The sequence below is a fragment of the Physeter macrocephalus genome, chromosome 16 (assembly GCF_002837175.3).
Source record: "Physeter macrocephalus isolate SW-GA chromosome 16, ASM283717v5, whole genome shotgun sequence".
Taxonomy (NCBI): domain Eukaryota; kingdom Metazoa; phylum Chordata; class Mammalia; order Artiodactyla; family Physeteridae; genus Physeter; species Physeter macrocephalus.
The window spans coordinates 54,673,009-54,690,477 of record NC_041229.1 but is presented as its reverse complement, the minus strand read 5'-3'; the positions used below and the strand labels follow the sequence as shown (position 1 = coordinate 54,690,477).

Below are 17,469 nucleotides of genomic sequence, written 5' to 3'. Positions count from 1 at the left end.
TCAGCGCCTCCCCTTTCCCCAGTCCGGTGTGATCGCCCATCCTGTGGGTGCGTCCCTGCAGCACCGCCTCTCCGGGGACACCGGCCGTGCCGCCTGTGTTACGGTCGTGGGAGAGGCAGGCCTGCTCTGCCCCTTAAGAGAGCAGCCTCCTTGAGGGCAGGGACCACGTCTTCCTTGCCTCTGACGATGACCCCACACTGCTCGACTCGTACGGGCTCAAGACGGATTTGCGGCAGCAAACTAAATCACGAATAATGTGGGTGCCCTGAGGCCGGGGTGAATTAGTGAGCTGGGAAGTGGGGAAGTGAGAGGTGGGTTCCAGGGGACCCCAGAGGACCCACCATGGGGACGTAGTTCTCTTCGCTGTCTCCCGAGTCCGTGCTGGTGATGCTCTGTGTGGAGATGGGGCGGCAGTACTGGGAGGAGCCCGGGTTGAAGGAGTGGCTGTGGGGAGAAGACGGGGAGTAAACCCTGGGGCACATCCAGCCTCCCGCTGTGCCCTGGCCCTCACACCCCCAGACGGACCTCTGCCCTCCATTATCAGACGAAGATCTGATACAGAGCGGGGACAATTTTTCTCCCTTCGCAGAAGAAGAAAACCAAGCCCTGAGCTACCAGCAGCCATCAGCAGCAGGACGCAGCTTTCCTGGCACACAGCCCAGCGACCCATTCCATTCACCAACCTGATGGCCCTGTTCCAAGTTCCCGTGTCCACAAATAGACACTTACATGGCCCTGGACCAAGACTTGGTGATGGGTGACTTGAAGGGGAGCTCATCGATGACGGTATTGTTTCTCAGGTCAAGTGGTGTTGGCTTCGCTGCAGCAGGAACAGAGAGTCGAGTCATCAGCCAATGATGATAATGCCACACATACAAACACTTACACGTGACACACAAGTGCATTTCTGAATCATTCCTATTCATCCCAGTTGTTCAGGGGGAGACTGAAGCTCTCAGCAAGGTTACACAATCTCTGCCCATGTTGACAGGCCCTGAAGTCATGTCTTCAGATTCCAAATTTTATATTCTTCGCCCCGTACCTATGGTAATCATACTTTCGGAACCTAAAGTGGGGACACAGGGTGTGACAACAGACTGTTTTCCCTGGATTTGTGACTGCATATGAAAACAAGAGATGATATTTGAAACATCCTAGAGAAGGCCACCATGACTGCCCCCTGCCCACCAGGACTGTGGAGCCTTCAGTGGAGGAAGGTGAACGTCACAAGGTCCCGAAGGCTTCAATCCAAATGCTGAGATCTGCATTCTCTGTTGGCCAGCCCAAAGGGGGCTTATGTCTGTCCAGTGACTCTGCTTCTCCCTTTGAATCCCTGCCACTGATCCAGGCCTGCAGAATGAGGTCGAGGCAGACCTGACACTTGAACTGCAGCACTTCTTCCTGGTCTAAATGCAGAGGGCACAGAGCTACCTTTATTGAACACCTGCCATACACTGGAATCAATGTCCTAGATGCTTTCCTTCTAACCAAACCCGGAAGGCAGGCATGACTATCCCCACTTCACAGATAAGAAAAATGAGGCTCAGAGAATTTACATGATCTACTCAAAGTCACACACCTAGGAAGTGCTGGGTAAGGATTCCATCCCACATCTACCTGGTTTGAAAGCTCAGTCCTTTCTATTATAGCATAGTGTATCTTTTCATGGACTGCTCTGTCAGTTCTACCTTGCCCAACCCCAGAGCTAATACAAATACCTCATCCTTGAATTACATCTCATACATTATGAAGCACTTTTAGATATATTATCTATGTCCTCCAATGTCTCTGGGAGGTACGTTTTACACTTCCCATTTCACAGATGAGAAATAAGGCACAGAGACATAGAATGATTTGTTTATAATTACATGCTAGCAGGTGGCAGAGCTGGCACCTGAATCCATCCTGTCCTGATTCCTGCACTCTTTCTGTTCATCAAGCCTCCTCAAGAGCCAGTCCCTAGGGTACCAGACCACTGAGATGAATTTGGGATGTGTGTGTGTGTGTGTGTGTGTGTGTGTGTGTGTGGTGTGTGTGCGTGTGTGCGTGTGCGTGTGTGTGTGTGTGTGTGTGTGTGTGTTTGGGTTGGTTTAGGCCCCAGAGGCTGTCGCTTCCTTGCAAGAAAAGTTTAGGATCCATCTGATCCCTAAATGAATGCAAACAGTCCCTGAACATTGTCCACAGATGGAACGAGGAAACAGGGAAACAGTGGACTTACCTTTCCGGTCAGGTTTGAGGTTGCGGTTGACAGGGGGTGGCTGGATCTCACTCCCTCGGCTGGAGCCTCGGTGCATAGGAAGGGCTGAGGTGGGGTAGCCAAGCGGGTCAAAGTGATGGGGCCCCGGGCTCATGGGGATGTAGACACTCTGGGAATTATCACCTGCTCGCTCCAAAGCCAGCAGGGTGGAGGAGCCTGGGTTCATGGGCACATAGTTGTCTTCGGAATTGGTGCTATCCGATCGGCCCACGACTGTTTTCCCTGGCTAGGAGTGAAAAGAAATACTGCTGTTACTAGTGACAGGAAACAAGAAGGGGTGAGAATTTGTACACAAGGCAAGAAAAGACTGAGTTGGGTGTACTGTGAAGCTATAAGGCAGACCCCGGGAAAAACAAATAAGAAAGCAGAGGAGGAGACAGGAAGAAATGAGGTCTGTGGGTCTCTTCTAGCTTCTGTGATCCCTTGGAGCTTACTTGTAACTTGTGATAAATCTTTAGTATAAAATATCCACGAGGCGTTCTGAATGCCTGACCAAGCAGGGCTTTGGTTCAGAACCCTCCCTCTTCCTCAAGTCCAGACGCATCACTGGCAGGGCAGCACCTGCCACTGGCAGGGCAAGGAGCCTAAGAGAAGCCTTGGCCCTGGAAGGTGAGGTCTGGGTCAGGTGTGCTTCCCCAGCCCAGCTTTCAGTGTGACCGCCAGGCTGCAGTCAGAGCTGCCGCAGGGCTGTACGACGCAGCCACCCTGGCCACAGCCTTCCTTTAAGTCCTGCCTTGTCTTTCCAGACATACAACTAAGCTGCTTTTGCTTCAGTTACCTGATTTCACAGTCTTTCCAGTGGGCCTGAAGCCAGGCCCTAGTCAGCTTAGCTGGGCCTGACACCTTGGAGAACTGCCATCAGCCCCCTCCTCAGGGTAGCCTGGGATCCTGCACTCAAACCATAATTCTGCCACTGAGCCTGACCCTGAGCACCACCCCTGCCTGGGGTCTCCTCCCCCAGGTGAGACCTCACGGTAAGGATGCTGCCTTAGAGCCACCATCCCGGCGCCTGGGTCCTCTGCGTTCTGGACCCTTCCTGCTTACCCACAGTGATGAGCCTTATAGGCTAGTGCGCCTAAGTACACACATTTCTTCCAGATCGGGATACCTGCACCTTACTTTCTAAAAACTCAACCCAGGGTTCTGAACTGAGACAGGAAGCCAGGCAAGCTCCTAAGAGGGAGAGGCCATCACGCTTTGGGGCCGTGTTTTTAGTTCCATGCGTGTGACCTTTAATCCACCCGAGCTGACTTAAGGACCCCTGGCTAAACCCCACTCACCAGAAAAGCGCTGACTGCATCACTCATGGACTCGGTGGACCGGCCTGCATTGTCTCCACCACGTTGGGGGTAGTCGTAGGACTCGCAGGAAGAAGCTACGACGGAGGAAGGAAGATCCGTGTGCACTCACTAGAGTCCATCCCTGCGCTGACACTTCCCCACACCCTCTCCAGTGTGGCTCAGAGTCTTACTGATACTCTGAAGATACTGCTCTCAACCCCTCATGATAAGGTATTGCCTCTGTCATATCACTCCTCAGCTCACAGATTCCTCCCAGGCTTCTGGATGTAGTTCCAGTGTTAGCAGATGCAACATGAAAGGAATTAATATTATTCTACTTTTTCATCAAACAGAGGAGGTTACACGCAGAGTCGGAATACTCTCAGTGGGAAATCAGCAAAAACAGAATTTAATACTTCAGACAGACGTTCAGACTTTAACCAGAGATTCAAATGTGGCTTAGAAAATATTTTGTAGATCTGATTTTAATAGTCTGTTGGTCCGCATAGGTTTGGCTCCAGTTTGGACTAGTCTTCTAAATTTATTTTTGAAATCTGTGGTTTGATTTATAAATGAATAAAAGACTGTGATTTGGACCTCTAAACCCATAATATGTTGTACTGTGGTTAACCAAGAATGTTCTACCTCCTTAGGAGAACAGTAACTTCTCTCAGGCAGGGTCTGCTAAACTCTTGCCACTGTGGGGTCCACTAATAGCCTCCAGTGCTGGAGGACAAACTAGGAAAGGTCTGGGTAGGAGATGCCTAAACCTGTGAGTACCACAGGTCCCCTGGGTGGGACTTAAGTCTCCTTGGCATGGATGACCAAGAACCAGCACACTGCCGAGAACCCCTGCGCTACCTCCCTTCCCCCTGGCCTCAGCAAGGGCTCACACTGACCTCGGTGAAGTCGGCTGTTGTCCACGGCCGGGAGGGTATTGCGCCTGGGGATGGTTGCAGCGGCAGCGGCCGATCTGCTGCCATCACCGACTGGAGGCCTCTGCTGAGGGCTGCCCCATCGAGGTGTTTCTGCCTGACTTGGCTTGGGGGGCCGGGGCGGGGGGGCTACGGCCGAGTCCCCAGGAGTGGCGACTGCCATGGTGTTGTGGTTCTTGTCCAGTGTGAATGTCCTAGGGATCTGGTAGGCTGAGAGTGGGGTGGCCGGAACATCCATATTATCCACCAGGAGGTCCCCAAACTCACGGCACAGGGTGCTGCTGGGCATCTTGAAGGTGTACACATCCTCGTTATCCGTCTCAGAGCCTGTGAGGCTGCCCTTGGTGCGGCCATGGGAGGCCAGGCTCCGGGGGAGGTCGTAGGTACTGTCTCTGAATTCTGTATTGTGCCTGCTTGGCTTGGGGAGGCTGTAGAAGCCATGGACTTGACCACTGACCCCGTTGACACAGTGTCCGTTGCCCTGGGCAAGTTTTTGCACGGCCGTGTCGCTCCTCATGAGAAACGAGGCCCTGGTGCCCTGAGAGAAGCTGGCGCTCCTAAGAGACAGAAAGAAGGGGGTGCGGGGGTTACAGGAGGCCAGGGCTGCCCACCAGCGAGGCAAGCGGGCCTGTTCAAACCCTGTGCAGCTAGGTGGTGTGGAACACACAGGCTGAGGAGGCTGGCAGGCCTGAGGGTTATCTGGGCAAGGCACGTTTTCTCTCTGAGCTTTAGTAAATGTGTCTGCAAAAATGGTGATTAAAATCATGCTTTGAAGGTTGCTTAGAAATTGGACTCTAGTGTATCTAGTAAGTATATGTTCAGTGTTAGCCTTTATCCCTTCCCCTACTCCCAAATAGCTGTGATTAGCAGAGGTTGGTCTTACCTCCCCAAATATATATCAACAAGCTAGTTATACCACACACTCGTTTATTGTTTTAAGTGCCACAAAATATACGCATTTGTATACAAAGGCCATGAGATAGCGGAAAGAACCCTTAAGTTGGTATCAAAAATAGCAAGTCATTTTATCTGAGTCTCAGTTTTCCCACTGTAAAACAAGTCAGCTAATGTACTATTCTAAGTTATACAGAACTATTCAAAGGTAAGCCATAGATTTATTTTCCATCATATATTATGGTTCATTGAGAGGCATTTAGAGGGGAAAATATCTCTTTCCAGAAGACTAAAATTCTACAGGAAAAATGTTTTCCTGTTTGGGAACTATATTCAAGACAGAAAAGGTTTTGATTATTACTTTTTAAAAATTCATGTTTTGGGGAAATAAGATTTAAAAAGTAAAACGATCTGGGGGGGCGGAGAAGGGATTTGTGCAGGTTCCATTTCCGCCACTGATACGCTCTGTGGGCTTCACCAAGTCTCCTTCCCCAAGGCAGGACCCGGTGTGTCTCAAAAGCTCTTAAGGGTCCATCTGGTTCTGAAACTCCACAACCCTTTGGCTGTATTAGCATGGTTTCCAAACTGGATTCTGTGTTCTGCGTAGGTGCCTTAGGAAATTAGAAGGTGATATTCTGAGCAAGTAGAGATTCAGGTCTGCTTTTCTCTCTCTTACAGTATGATTCTTCATAGGATTCCATTTGGGGGAAATAAAGGAATTGCTATTCTAGAACAATCATTTAGTGGTGATTCTCAGCTTTTTGGAGGCTATATGCCTCTTTAAGAATCTGATAGGGCTTCCCTGGTGGCGCAGTGGTTGGGAGTCCGCTTGCCGATGCGGGGGTTCGTGCCCCGGTCCGGGAGGATCCCACGTGCCGCGGAGCGGCTGGGCCCGTGAGCCATGGCCGCTGGGCCTGCGCGTCCGGAGCCTGTGCTCCGCGACGGGAGAGGCCACAACAGTGAGAGGCCTTTGTACCGCCAAAAAAAAAAAAAAGAATCTGATAAAAAGCTCTTGGCACTTCTCACCAGAATAAGGCAAGTCTCGCATACATACAGGGGGGTGGGGCAGCTCTTAACCCAGGAGGCCAATCCATGGAACTTCCGTCTTATACAAGCTCTCTCAGCTCATGGGGAGCTTGTTATTTGTGGATGTGGCCACCAGATGGTGATAGAAAATAAGGCCCATCAGCTTAGAAAGAGGAAAGGAAACAGGTGTCTAAGCAGCCAAGCTCTCTCTCGTGTAAACTTGCATCCTTGATGGCTAGGACTTCCATTTCAGTCCCCAAACCTTCCGCGGCCCTCCTCTCTGGTCCTCAGTATTCTCCCTCTCTTCCTGTTTCATTCCACATGCATAACCAAGGCGACAGGCATGGCCTGGATCATTGAACATCTAGCCTTTAGCTAACGAAGTGCCTGGAGCAGAGGACCAGGGAGCCAATGGTAGACATAAGGTGTTCACATTGTTCACATCTGTCCGTTTGTCTTTGGTGCCTTCCATTTTGTCTTTTGGAATTTCCAATGCTGGTGGATGCCCTATCTGGATTTGTTCATTTAAAAAACATTTACTGATGTCCTACTTTCCACCTGGGCCAGGCACAATGGATACAGAGAAGCCTCCTGCCCTGGGGGAGCGGGCACAGTGGTAGAGGAGTTGACATGCATGCAAATCTTTCTTTAAAAAAATAAATGTTTATTTATTTTTGGCTGCATCGGGTCTTCGTTCCTGCGCGCGGGCTTTTCTCTAGTTGGGGCAAGCGGGGGCTACTCTTTGTTGCGGTGCGTGGGCTTCTCATTGCAGTGGCTTCTCTTGTTGCGGAGCACGGGCTCTAGGCACACAGTCTGCAGTAGTTGTGGCTCGCGGGCTCTAGAGCGCGGGCTCAGTAGTTGTGGCGCACGGGCTTAGTAGCTCTGCAGCATGTGGGATCTTCCCGGACCAGGGATCGAACCCATGTCCCCTGCATTGGCAGGCGGATCCTTAACCATTGCGCCACCAGGGAAGTCCCTTTGCGTGCAAATCTTATAATCAAGCCAGTGAGTAAGCAGCTGTTGACAGATTTATACCAACCCTCCCTGGTGGTGGTGGTACAGAATGTCAGGGGAGGCTTCTCCAAAGATGTCACCTCTGACTGACTCTGGCAACTGGCCTGGCATAAGGCAAGAGAAGGGAAAAGGTGTTCCAGTTAGAGGGACACAGAAGTAGAACACAATCTGGCAAGTTCAAGGAACTGCAAGCTGCTCAGGCTGGAGCAAGTGCCTTAGGAGGTGGGCTGAGAGATGACCGTAGAGGCGCCAGGCCTGGGCTGATGAGAATGGGAGTCCTTGAAAGATTTTAAGGTGGTGTAGGGGTGGGGAGAGCATTGCAGGTATACTGCAGTCACCTCAAACATATGCAAGAGTGAACTCATCATCTTCCTCCTGACTCTCCAGTTTGGGAAAGGCACCAGCCACTCAAGCCAAAACCTGGAGTTACCTTATGATTTCTCACTCAATAATCACATCAGGTCCTATGGAATCCACCCCAATTCAGGTCCTCCTGATTTTCTTCTGCAGTAACGAAAGGGGTAATAACTCGTCTCCCTACCATCAGCCTAGGACCTCTCTGATCTCTTTATCCCGCTCACATTTACTTTCTTAACTTCCCAACTTAACCATTTTCAAAACTGCCTCCATGCCTTTAGGACCGAGTCATATTCCAACACCAACTCACCTCTCCAATCTCTCCTCCCCAGTTCCCCTTCCCACTCTAGGGTCTACTCAGTCAACTGCCTAGGTGTTCCCGTATGCCCTAGGCAGTCAGGCCTCTGTGCCTTGTTGTGTTGTTTGCTGTGTCTGGAAGGCCTCTTACTCCAGTCTGGCAAGCTCATACTCAGCTCAAATGGCACATCTTCTGAAGCTGTTTCTTACATCCTCTACCTCCCAGAACAAGCAATCACTTGCTCAACTCTGTTCTTGGAGCAGGCAGCAATTGTTATCTGTGTTACGCACCATTGTTACTTATCTCCTCCATCAGACTGTGATTTTCTTGAGGAAAGAAGAAACTGTGTCTTATTCATTTCTCTCATCTGCACTGGGATCAGTGCTTGTCACATAGTAAATAGTGAATGTTTGTTGAACAAACAAGCAAATGAATGTATAAATAAACAAACAAATAAAGAAAAGCGTTGGTGCTGCCGTGCCCTTTCCTGGGCTTGGCCTGAACCCTCTGGAGCAGCAGATTGAAACCCCTCCTCTTCAGAACACATGAGCTCATGTCCCAACCTCCCGCTGTCGTGGCATCTCCTATCCAGTCACAGAACTACTGGCTCATCCCTAAACACACTCCCTGAGCTCCAGCCCTGGGCTTGCATAACTTACCTTTCTCTGGAATGTTTCCCTGATGCATCAAAATCTTACACAAAGTGCCAAAAAAGGCTTTTTGCTCCACAGTGGTGTTTTAGGTCCTCTAAGTCTCCTTGTCACTTTACTCAGCACTCCTCCTTTGCTCCCACAGCACTCTGCTTCCATCACAACACTCATCTTGTGTGAAATTTATTTGGGTCTGTGCCTTTCCACTTCTACCTGACCCTGTGCTTCTAGAAGGCAGGGCACCATATCCTGTCCCCTGGCATAGTTCCTGGCATGTGGTAGATGATACCCATGCACGCTGAGGGGGACTGACCATTACTTCAAGAATCAGGTGAAAGGAGTTGAACAAGGGAAACAAACTTGCCCAAAGGTACACACTTGGATGGTAGCAGAACTGGTTCCAGCACCCAGGTCCCTGGACTCCCTGCCCAAAACCCACATGGCTACAGCGCGCTCCCTTTGGACAAGAATCAAGAGGGGGAATTCTGAGCACTTAGAAGTCCTGTGGCCTTTACTGCTTTCATGTAGACCTTTACTGAGGCCTGTGCCACCATGATGTGCTGAGTTGCTTTCTGGGACAGATACCTGGAAGCAGTGGATTTGGAGAAAGGTTTCTCTTCCAGGGCTCTGGGCTGACAGAGGCCTCATAAAATGAGCACAGTACTGTGCCAGGCACATCACATGTGATGTAGCTTTTAATCCTCCTGACAGTTCTGAGAGACAGGTATTACCCTCACACATCCGGTGAGAAAAACAATAAATGGCAGACATGGTGCCAGAAGATACTTGAACACAAGTGTATAGGGGAGCTCCCTGGGGGCAGAGAGAAGTTTGGGAGAAAATGCTTCCCCAAGCCCAGCAGCTTTTCCTTTCCATTCCTGGCTCCCAGCTGCTCCCAGAGCCCCAGGTGGATGGGGCTATCACATCACCTCTTGTACATGCTTTGGCTTTAATATCAACCCAAACCTCTCTCTTGGCTGTTAGGAATGCTTTCCTAGTTTTTCCCAGCCACTTTATTTTACACTTGTTCTTTTGTACATTGTCTCATGTTATGTAACATACTACACCACAATTGCACTCCTTCCACTCTACAAGATGCCAAGTACCTTATAACAATAAAGGGCCAATTTAATTTTTTTTTTCTGCTATTTTAAAAAATTGGAGTATAATTGAATGCTTGTAAGTAAATTAGCCACCATTTAGAGCTCCGTACCTGTCACTGGCAATCCTAAGAGGTCATTTGGACCATCCTTCTGTATCTGACTCATTCCAAATGTTTCCTTCCTGTGAGGGAAGAAAACTCAGAAAATTCTGTCCCGCAATCTCTAAGAGGTGAGGTGATCTTTGTATCCTGAACTCTTCTGGCTGCAATATTGAGCCTGCCTTCTCTCTGTGGTTACAGAGAAAAGCTGTATATGTGAAGGTAAAAGCTGTATATTCTGCCTTTGGTCAATCAAAGCCACTGGGAGAATGAGCCTTAGAAATGATTAATCACAGGTAAGTTCTCCATTGACATTTCTGATTTTATGTTTTACCCCCTATCTTTCTGTAGAATAGTGCTGCAGGGTCAGTGATGCTTTCATTCTGGAATTTTGTTACTTGAAATTTCACTTCCCTCAACCCTCACCAGAATTATGGCTTTCTAGGGCATGTGACCCACCACACACCACAACACATCACATGTTAACAGGTTTAACAGCCTCCTTGAAATAAGAAGACAGAGACTGGCTAGAATCTAGCTAGAGGGCAAAAATAAATCTAGTGAAACTAATTTGTTTTCAAAAACAAAAAAGATTCTGCTTGTCTTGACAGTGTCATTCAAAACTCCTTCCATTGGCAATAGTTACTATTCTGAATTATTACTTATTTTAGCTCAGTGGAAGAGCTGGAGTTTGAGGACTGAAGTCATTTTAACCAGAATACATACTATCTGGTACTTGAAGAAATATTAGTGGCTAGTAGTATACTAAGAGTAATAATAAAAAAAGTCATGGTGTTATCTCTAAGATGATTCATTTGTTGTAACTGTATATCAGGATCCCTCATAAATGTAGAAGGGGATAGATAGAAGGCTGGTATTATTGGCCTCAGTAAATACTATTTCACTACAATAATCAGGCATATTTATGTCTATGCTAGGCAGAGATGAATGAGCTGGTTCTCTCTCAAAGTCCCTACTCAAAAGTAACCCTGTAAGATTATTTTGGAGATCAAATGAGGTAACTAACATAAAAGTGCTTTGTAAACTGTAAAGCATTATTCCTTTTTCCAGAGTACCTAGTGTGTAATGTGAATGTCAGAAGCAGTGCACGGATAAAGCCCATCCACATACTTTGCCAGCACTTGGCATTGCTAGTCTTTTTTGTTTTCGCCATTCCAGGAGAGATGAAGCAAAACCTCACTGAGGTTTTAATTTGCATTTCCCTGATGTTTCAGCATCTTTCATGAGCTTATTGGTCATTCTTTTTTTTTTTTCTTTTTTCTTTTTGCGGTACGCGGGCCTCTCACTGTTGTGGCCTCTCCCGTTGCGGAGCACAGGCTCCGGACATGCAGGCTCAGCGGCCATGGTTCACAGGCCCAGCTGCTCCGCAGCACGTGGGATCTTCCTGGACCGGGGCACGAACCCGTGTCCCCTGCATCAGCAGGCGGACTCTCAACCACTGCGCCACTAGGGAAGCCCTGGTCATTCTTATATCTCTTTTTTTTGTGAAGTGTCTGCTCAAATCTTTTGCCCATTAAAAAAAAAAATTTGGTTGCTTGTCTTCTTACTGACTTGTAATAGCTCTTTATATATTCTACAAATAAATCCTTTGTCAGATATGTGTTTTGAATATTTTCTCACATTTGGTGACTTGCCATTTTGTTTTCTTAATGGGATCTTTTGAAGAGCAAGTTTTAACTTTGATAAAAACTACTTTATCATTTTTTTTCTTTTATGATTCCTGCTTTTTAAATCCAGTATAAAAATCTTTGTTTACCCCGAGATCACAGAGATGTTTTCTTCTATAAGTTTCACAGTGTTAGACTTTGCATTTAGGTCTCTGATACTTTGGAGTTAACTTTTGAGTAGTGTGATATGAAGTAAACGTTTTTAAAAAAATTCCTATATGTTTTGTTCATGGTTCCCTTTGCTGTGCAAAAGCTTTTGAGTTTAATTAGGTCCCATTTGTTTTTTATTTCCATTACTCTGGGAGATGGATTGAAAAAGATATCGCATGCACCCCAATGTTCATTGCAGCACTGTTTACAATAGCCAAGACATTGAAGTAACCTAAATGTCCATTGACAGATGAATGGATAAAGAAGATGTGGTGCATATACACAATGGAATATTACTCAGCCATTAAAAAGAATGAAATAATGCCATTTGCAGTAACATGGATGGACCTAGAGATTGTCATACGGAGTGAAGTAACTCAGACAGAGAAAGAAAAGTATCATATGATATCGCTTATATGTGTAATCTAAAAAAAATGATACAAATGAACTTATTTATGAAACAGAAACAGACTCACAGGCTTAGAGAATGAATTTATGGTCACCGGTGGGGAAAGGCTAGGGGAAGGACAGACTGGAGTTTGGGACTGACATGTACACACTCTATATTTAAAATAACCAGCCAGGACCTACTGTATAACACAGGGAAACTCTGATCAATATTCTGTAATAACCTAAAATGGGAAAATAACTTGAAAAGGAATAAATACATGTATATGTATAACGGAATCACTTTGCTGTACACCTGAAACTAACACATTGTTAATCAATTATACTCCAATATAAAATTAAAATTAAAAAAATTCTTATATGGATATCCACTTGTTGAAAAGACTTTCATTTCCCTATTGGCACCTTTGTCAAAATCATACATATATTTTTTCATCCTACCCCTAGATTCACTAATCTGTTCTAGTGATTTGTATGTTTACCCTTTCATCAATACAACACTGTCTTGTCTAACTGTAGTTTGACAGAAAGTCTTGAAATCAGGTAGTATAAGCCCTCTAACTTTTTTTTGGTAGATCTCTTTGGCTATTCATATTTTACATTTGGTAGTGTATATATGTCCATACCACTCTCTCTGGCTATTCACATTTTAGCATATTTTGCATTTTCATGTAAATTTTAGAATTGACTTATCAATTTCTATGAAAAAGCTAGTTGGGATTTCTATTTGGATTGCATTGAATCTACAGATTAATTTGGGAAGAACTGCCATTTTAATAATATTGGGTCTTCCAATGCATAACTGTAGTATATTATCACTTTCTATATTTAGGTCTTTAATTTCCCTCAGCAATGTTAGATAGTGATTTCAGTGAAGAGATCTTGCATGTCTTTTGTTAAATTTATTACTAACTAGTCCATTTTGGGGGCATCATTATATAGAGAATTTTTTAAAGTTCATTTTTCCAATTTTTCGAGGCTAGTATGTAAAAATTAATTTTTGTATAATAATATTTTATCCTGTGACCTTGCTAAATTCACTTATTAATTCTAGTATTTTCTATATTCTTCAGGATTTTTTATATGAACAATCATGTTACCTGCAAATAGAGACAGTGTTACATCTTCCTTTCTGATATTTGTGCCTTTTATATTTTTCTTGTTCCCTTATTGAACTGGCTAGGATTTCTAGTATAATAGTGAATAAAAGTGGTGAGAGCAGGTATTCTCTCCTTGTCTCCAATATTAGGGGAATATGTTTACTATTTCTCCATTAGGTATGATATTAGCTGTCGGTTATCCTTTGAAGTCTGTTATTAGTTTGAGAAAGTTCTCCTCTATTCACAGTTTGCTAAGAAATATTTTTTATGAAGAGGTATTAAGTTTTGTCAAATACTTTCTTAGCATCTATTGAGGTGATGATTATATGATTTTTCTCCTTTATTTATCTTAATGTGATGAATTATATCGGTTGGTTTATGAATGTCAAACCGACCTTGTATTCCTGGGATGAACATTATTTTGTCATGGTGTCTTATCCCTAATGATGTATACAAACATATATATTCCCTAATATATATTATCCCTAAAATACACACACACATTTTAAATATATATATATATTGTTGTTGTTGTTGGATTTGTTTTCTAATACTTTTTTGTAAAAAAAAAAAAAAAGAATTTCTGCATCTATCACAGGGAATAATGCTTTGTAATTCTCTTTCTCATAATCTTTGTCTGGTTTTGGTAGTAGAGTTATGTTGGTTACATAAAAATGAGTTGCAGGGCTTTCCTGGTGGCGCAGTGGTTGGGAGTCCGCCTGCCGATGCAGGGGACGCGGGTTCGTGCCCCGGTCCGGGAGGATCCCACATGCCGCAAAGTGGCTGGGCCCGTGAGCCATGACCGCCGAGCCTGCACGTCCGGAGCCTGTGCTCCACAATGGGAGAGGCCGCAGCAGTGAGAGGCCCGCGTACCGCAAAAAAAAAAAAAAAAAAAGAGTTGCAAAAGGATTCCTTCCTCTTATGTTTCCTAAAAAGAATTTGGGTAATATTTGTACTATTTTGTTTGACTATTTGACAGAATTAACCAGTAAACCACCTAGCTCTCTAGGTATTTACCCAAGAGAAATGAAACAAATGTCCATACAAGGTTTGTTAGTGACTGTTTATGTACAAATGCATCTTAATTTGTAATAGCTGAAACTGGAAACGACCTAACTGCCCATCAACACGTGACTGGATAAGTAAGTTGTGATATAAAGATACATTGAATTACTCCTCAGCAATAAACAGGAAAAACTAATGATGCATGCAACAACATGAATGAATACCAAAAGCATTATGCTGATTGAAAGAAGTCAGAAAAAATAGTGATACTCTATGATTCCATTCAAGTAAAATTCCAAAAAATGAAAACTAATGTAGTGACAGAAAGACTGTCAGTGGTTTCTGAGGAATATGGTAGAGGACACATTACCAAGGGGCATGAGGACATTTATATATATGGCATTGACTGTACTTCTATTCCCCTTCAAAAATTATTTAAAAAAGGGGGGGGGAAATCCTAGAATTGAAAAATGAATTTAAAAAACTATCCAAACTGAGCCAGAAAGGAAAAAGGATAGAAAAAAAAAAAAAGAATAGTATCGGTGACATGTAGGTAAGTTTCAAGTGGTCTAGCATATGAGTAACTGAAGTTTCATATGAGCCTCAAAGGAAAGGAGAGACAAAATGGGGCAGAAGAAATACAGGTAGAAATTTTGCTGGACTGGATCAAAAATATCAACACACAGAATTAGACAGGCAAGTGAACCCCAAACATAGTAAATATAAAGGAAAACACACATTAGGAATATCACAGTCAAACTGCTGAAAAAAGATAAAGAAAAAAACTTAAATCAGTCAGAGGCCCAAATAGCCAAAGCAGTCTTGAAAAAGAAGAACCAAGTTAAAGGTCTCACGCTTCCTGATTTCAAAACTTATTACAAACCTACAGTAAATAAAGCAGTGTGGTACTGGCATAAAGATGGACATATAGACAAAGGGAACAGAATACAGAGTCCAGAAATAAACCCTCAATGATTTTCAATAAAGATGCTAAGACCATGGGAAAGATCTTTTCTACAGCAGAGTACAGTCTTTTCAACAAACAGTTTTGGGAAAATTAGATATACACATGCAGAAAAATGAAGTTGGATCTTTACCTTATACTGTATGCAAAACTTAATGCAAAATGGATCAAAGACCTAAATGTAAGAGCTAAAACAATAAAACTCTTAGAAGACAACAGGGGAAAATCTTCTTGAAATTGGATTTGGCCATGATTTCTTATGTATGAAATAAAAAAAAACAGGTGACAAAAGTAAAAAGAGATAAATTGGATTACATCAAAATTAAAACCATTTCTGTGCACCAAAGGACACAATCAACAGAGTGAAAAGGCAGTCTTTAGAATGGGGGAAATATTTGCAAATCATGTATCTCATAAGGGGTTAATGTCCACAATATATAAAGAACTTTTACAACTCAACAATAACAAAAGAATCTGATAATAAATGGGCAAAGGACCTGAGTAGACATTTCTCCAAAAATGATATACCAATTGGCAACAAATACCTGAAAAGATGCTATCACTGATCATTAGGGAAATGCAAATGAAAACTACAATGAGATGCTACCTCACACCCATTAGGATGGCTACTATCAAGAGACCAGAAAATAACAAGTGGTGGCAAGAAGGTGGAGAAACTAGAACCCTTGTGCACTGTTGTAAAATGGTGTAACCACTATGGAAAACAGTATGGCAATTCCTCAAAAAGTGACAATAGAATTACCATATGACCCAGCAATTCTACTTCTGGGTATATACCTCAAATAACTGAAAGCAGAGTCCTGAAGAGTATTTATAAACCCATGTTCAGAGCAGCATTATTCACAATAGCCAAAAGGTGGAAGTAACCCAAGGGTCTAACAATGGATGAACAGATAAACAAAATGTGGAATATACATGTAATGAAATATTTATTCAGCCTTAAAAGGGAAGAAAATCCTGACACATGCCACATCGCAGATGAACCTTGAGGATTGCATAAAAAGACAACTACTGTATGATTCCACTTAAATGAGTTACCTAGAGAAGTCAAATTCATACAGATAAGTAGAATGGACGTTGTCAGGGGCTAGGGGGAAGGTGAAATGGGGAGTTGTTTAAGAGTGGAGACTTTAAATTTTGAGAGATGAAAAGAGTTCTAGAGATTGGTTGCATAACAATGTGAAAGCACTTAATACTACTGAACTGTACACTTAAAAATGGTTAAGATGGTACATTTTATATTATGTGTATTTTACCACAATTTTTTTTAAAAAAAGAGAAAAAACATCATTCAGAAGAAGAAAGATACATTACATACAGGAGAATAAGAATAAAAAGAACAGCTGACCTGTCATCGGAAACAATGAAGGTCAGAAGACTATAGAATGGCATCCCTTAGAATGCCAAAATAAAGCCATCATTCCAGTATTTTATACCCAGCAAAAATATCTCTAAAATATAAAGGTGAAATAAAGGTATTTCCACATAAATGAAAGCTGGGAAAATCTGTTCCCAGGGACTCACATGGCAAGAAATGGTAGAGGAAGCTCTTCAGGTTGAAGAGAAATAAAAACAGATAAAAACTTAGGAGGGAAAAAATAGTCTTTTATAATTACGCAGATATTTACTATTTCTGCTGCTCTTCCTTCATTCCTGATCTTAGTTTCCTTCTGGTACTTCTTTGCTTTAGCCTTATTATTTATTTAAATCAGATCTCTTGGAAATTCTCTTATTTACCTTTCATCTGAGAGTGTCTTTAATTTTGTTTTCATTCCTGAAGGAATACTTTTGCAGAATATAGACTTCTGGGTTGATAAGAGTTTCGTTTTCTTTCCATTAATTTCAAGTGTGTTTTCCTTTATCATATGGAATACTGTTATAAAATGGGCTTTTAAAACTGTGTGTAGTAGTTTCAACATTAGTTATATTGGGGTTGGCATCTGTGCTCTCCCTTGAGAATTAGTTTGCTGGCTCTCTGTAGGCTGAGAAATTTTGGATTATATTCTGAATGTTATGATACTATGTTGTGTAGACTCTGGGTTCTTTTATCATCCTTTGCAGAATGTTGTTTTTGTTTTTGCAGGCAATCAATATGGTCAGGTTCAACCTGTAACGTCCGTTTCTCCTCTGTGTGTGGTAGTGAAAATCTCAGTTTAGTTCACAAAGCTCTTGTTATGCTGATTTGAGTCTGTCCCACACATGGGTAGCTCAAGGTGAGCCT

General features: G+C 43.8%; 1 protein-coding gene across 4 annotated transcripts in view; it reads right to left on the bottom strand.

Moving 5' to 3' along the window:
• The window catches only part of GAB2 (GRB2 associated binding protein 2), a 195,239-nt gene that overhangs the window by 3,555 nt on the left and 174,215 nt on the right, over window positions 1–17,469 (bottom strand). For all 4 annotated transcript variants that reach the window (XR_008619564.1, XM_024131629.3, XM_028500967.2 and 1 more), the window contains exons 4-8: window positions 4,437–5,029; window positions 3,538–3,632; window positions 2,219–2,483; window positions 730–820; window positions 342–444 (exon numbers count right to left, since the gene is read on the bottom strand). Coding sequence is in view for 3 of the 4 variants with exons in the window: in XM_024131629.3 (XP_023987397.1) it covers window positions 342–444; window positions 730–820; window positions 2,219–2,483; window positions 3,538–3,632; window positions 4,437–5,029 (1,147 nt within the window). In the remaining variant the exon portion in view is untranslated. The remainder of the gene's footprint in view (window positions 1–341; window positions 445–729; window positions 821–2,218; window positions 2,484–3,537; window positions 3,633–4,436; window positions 5,030–17,469) is intronic.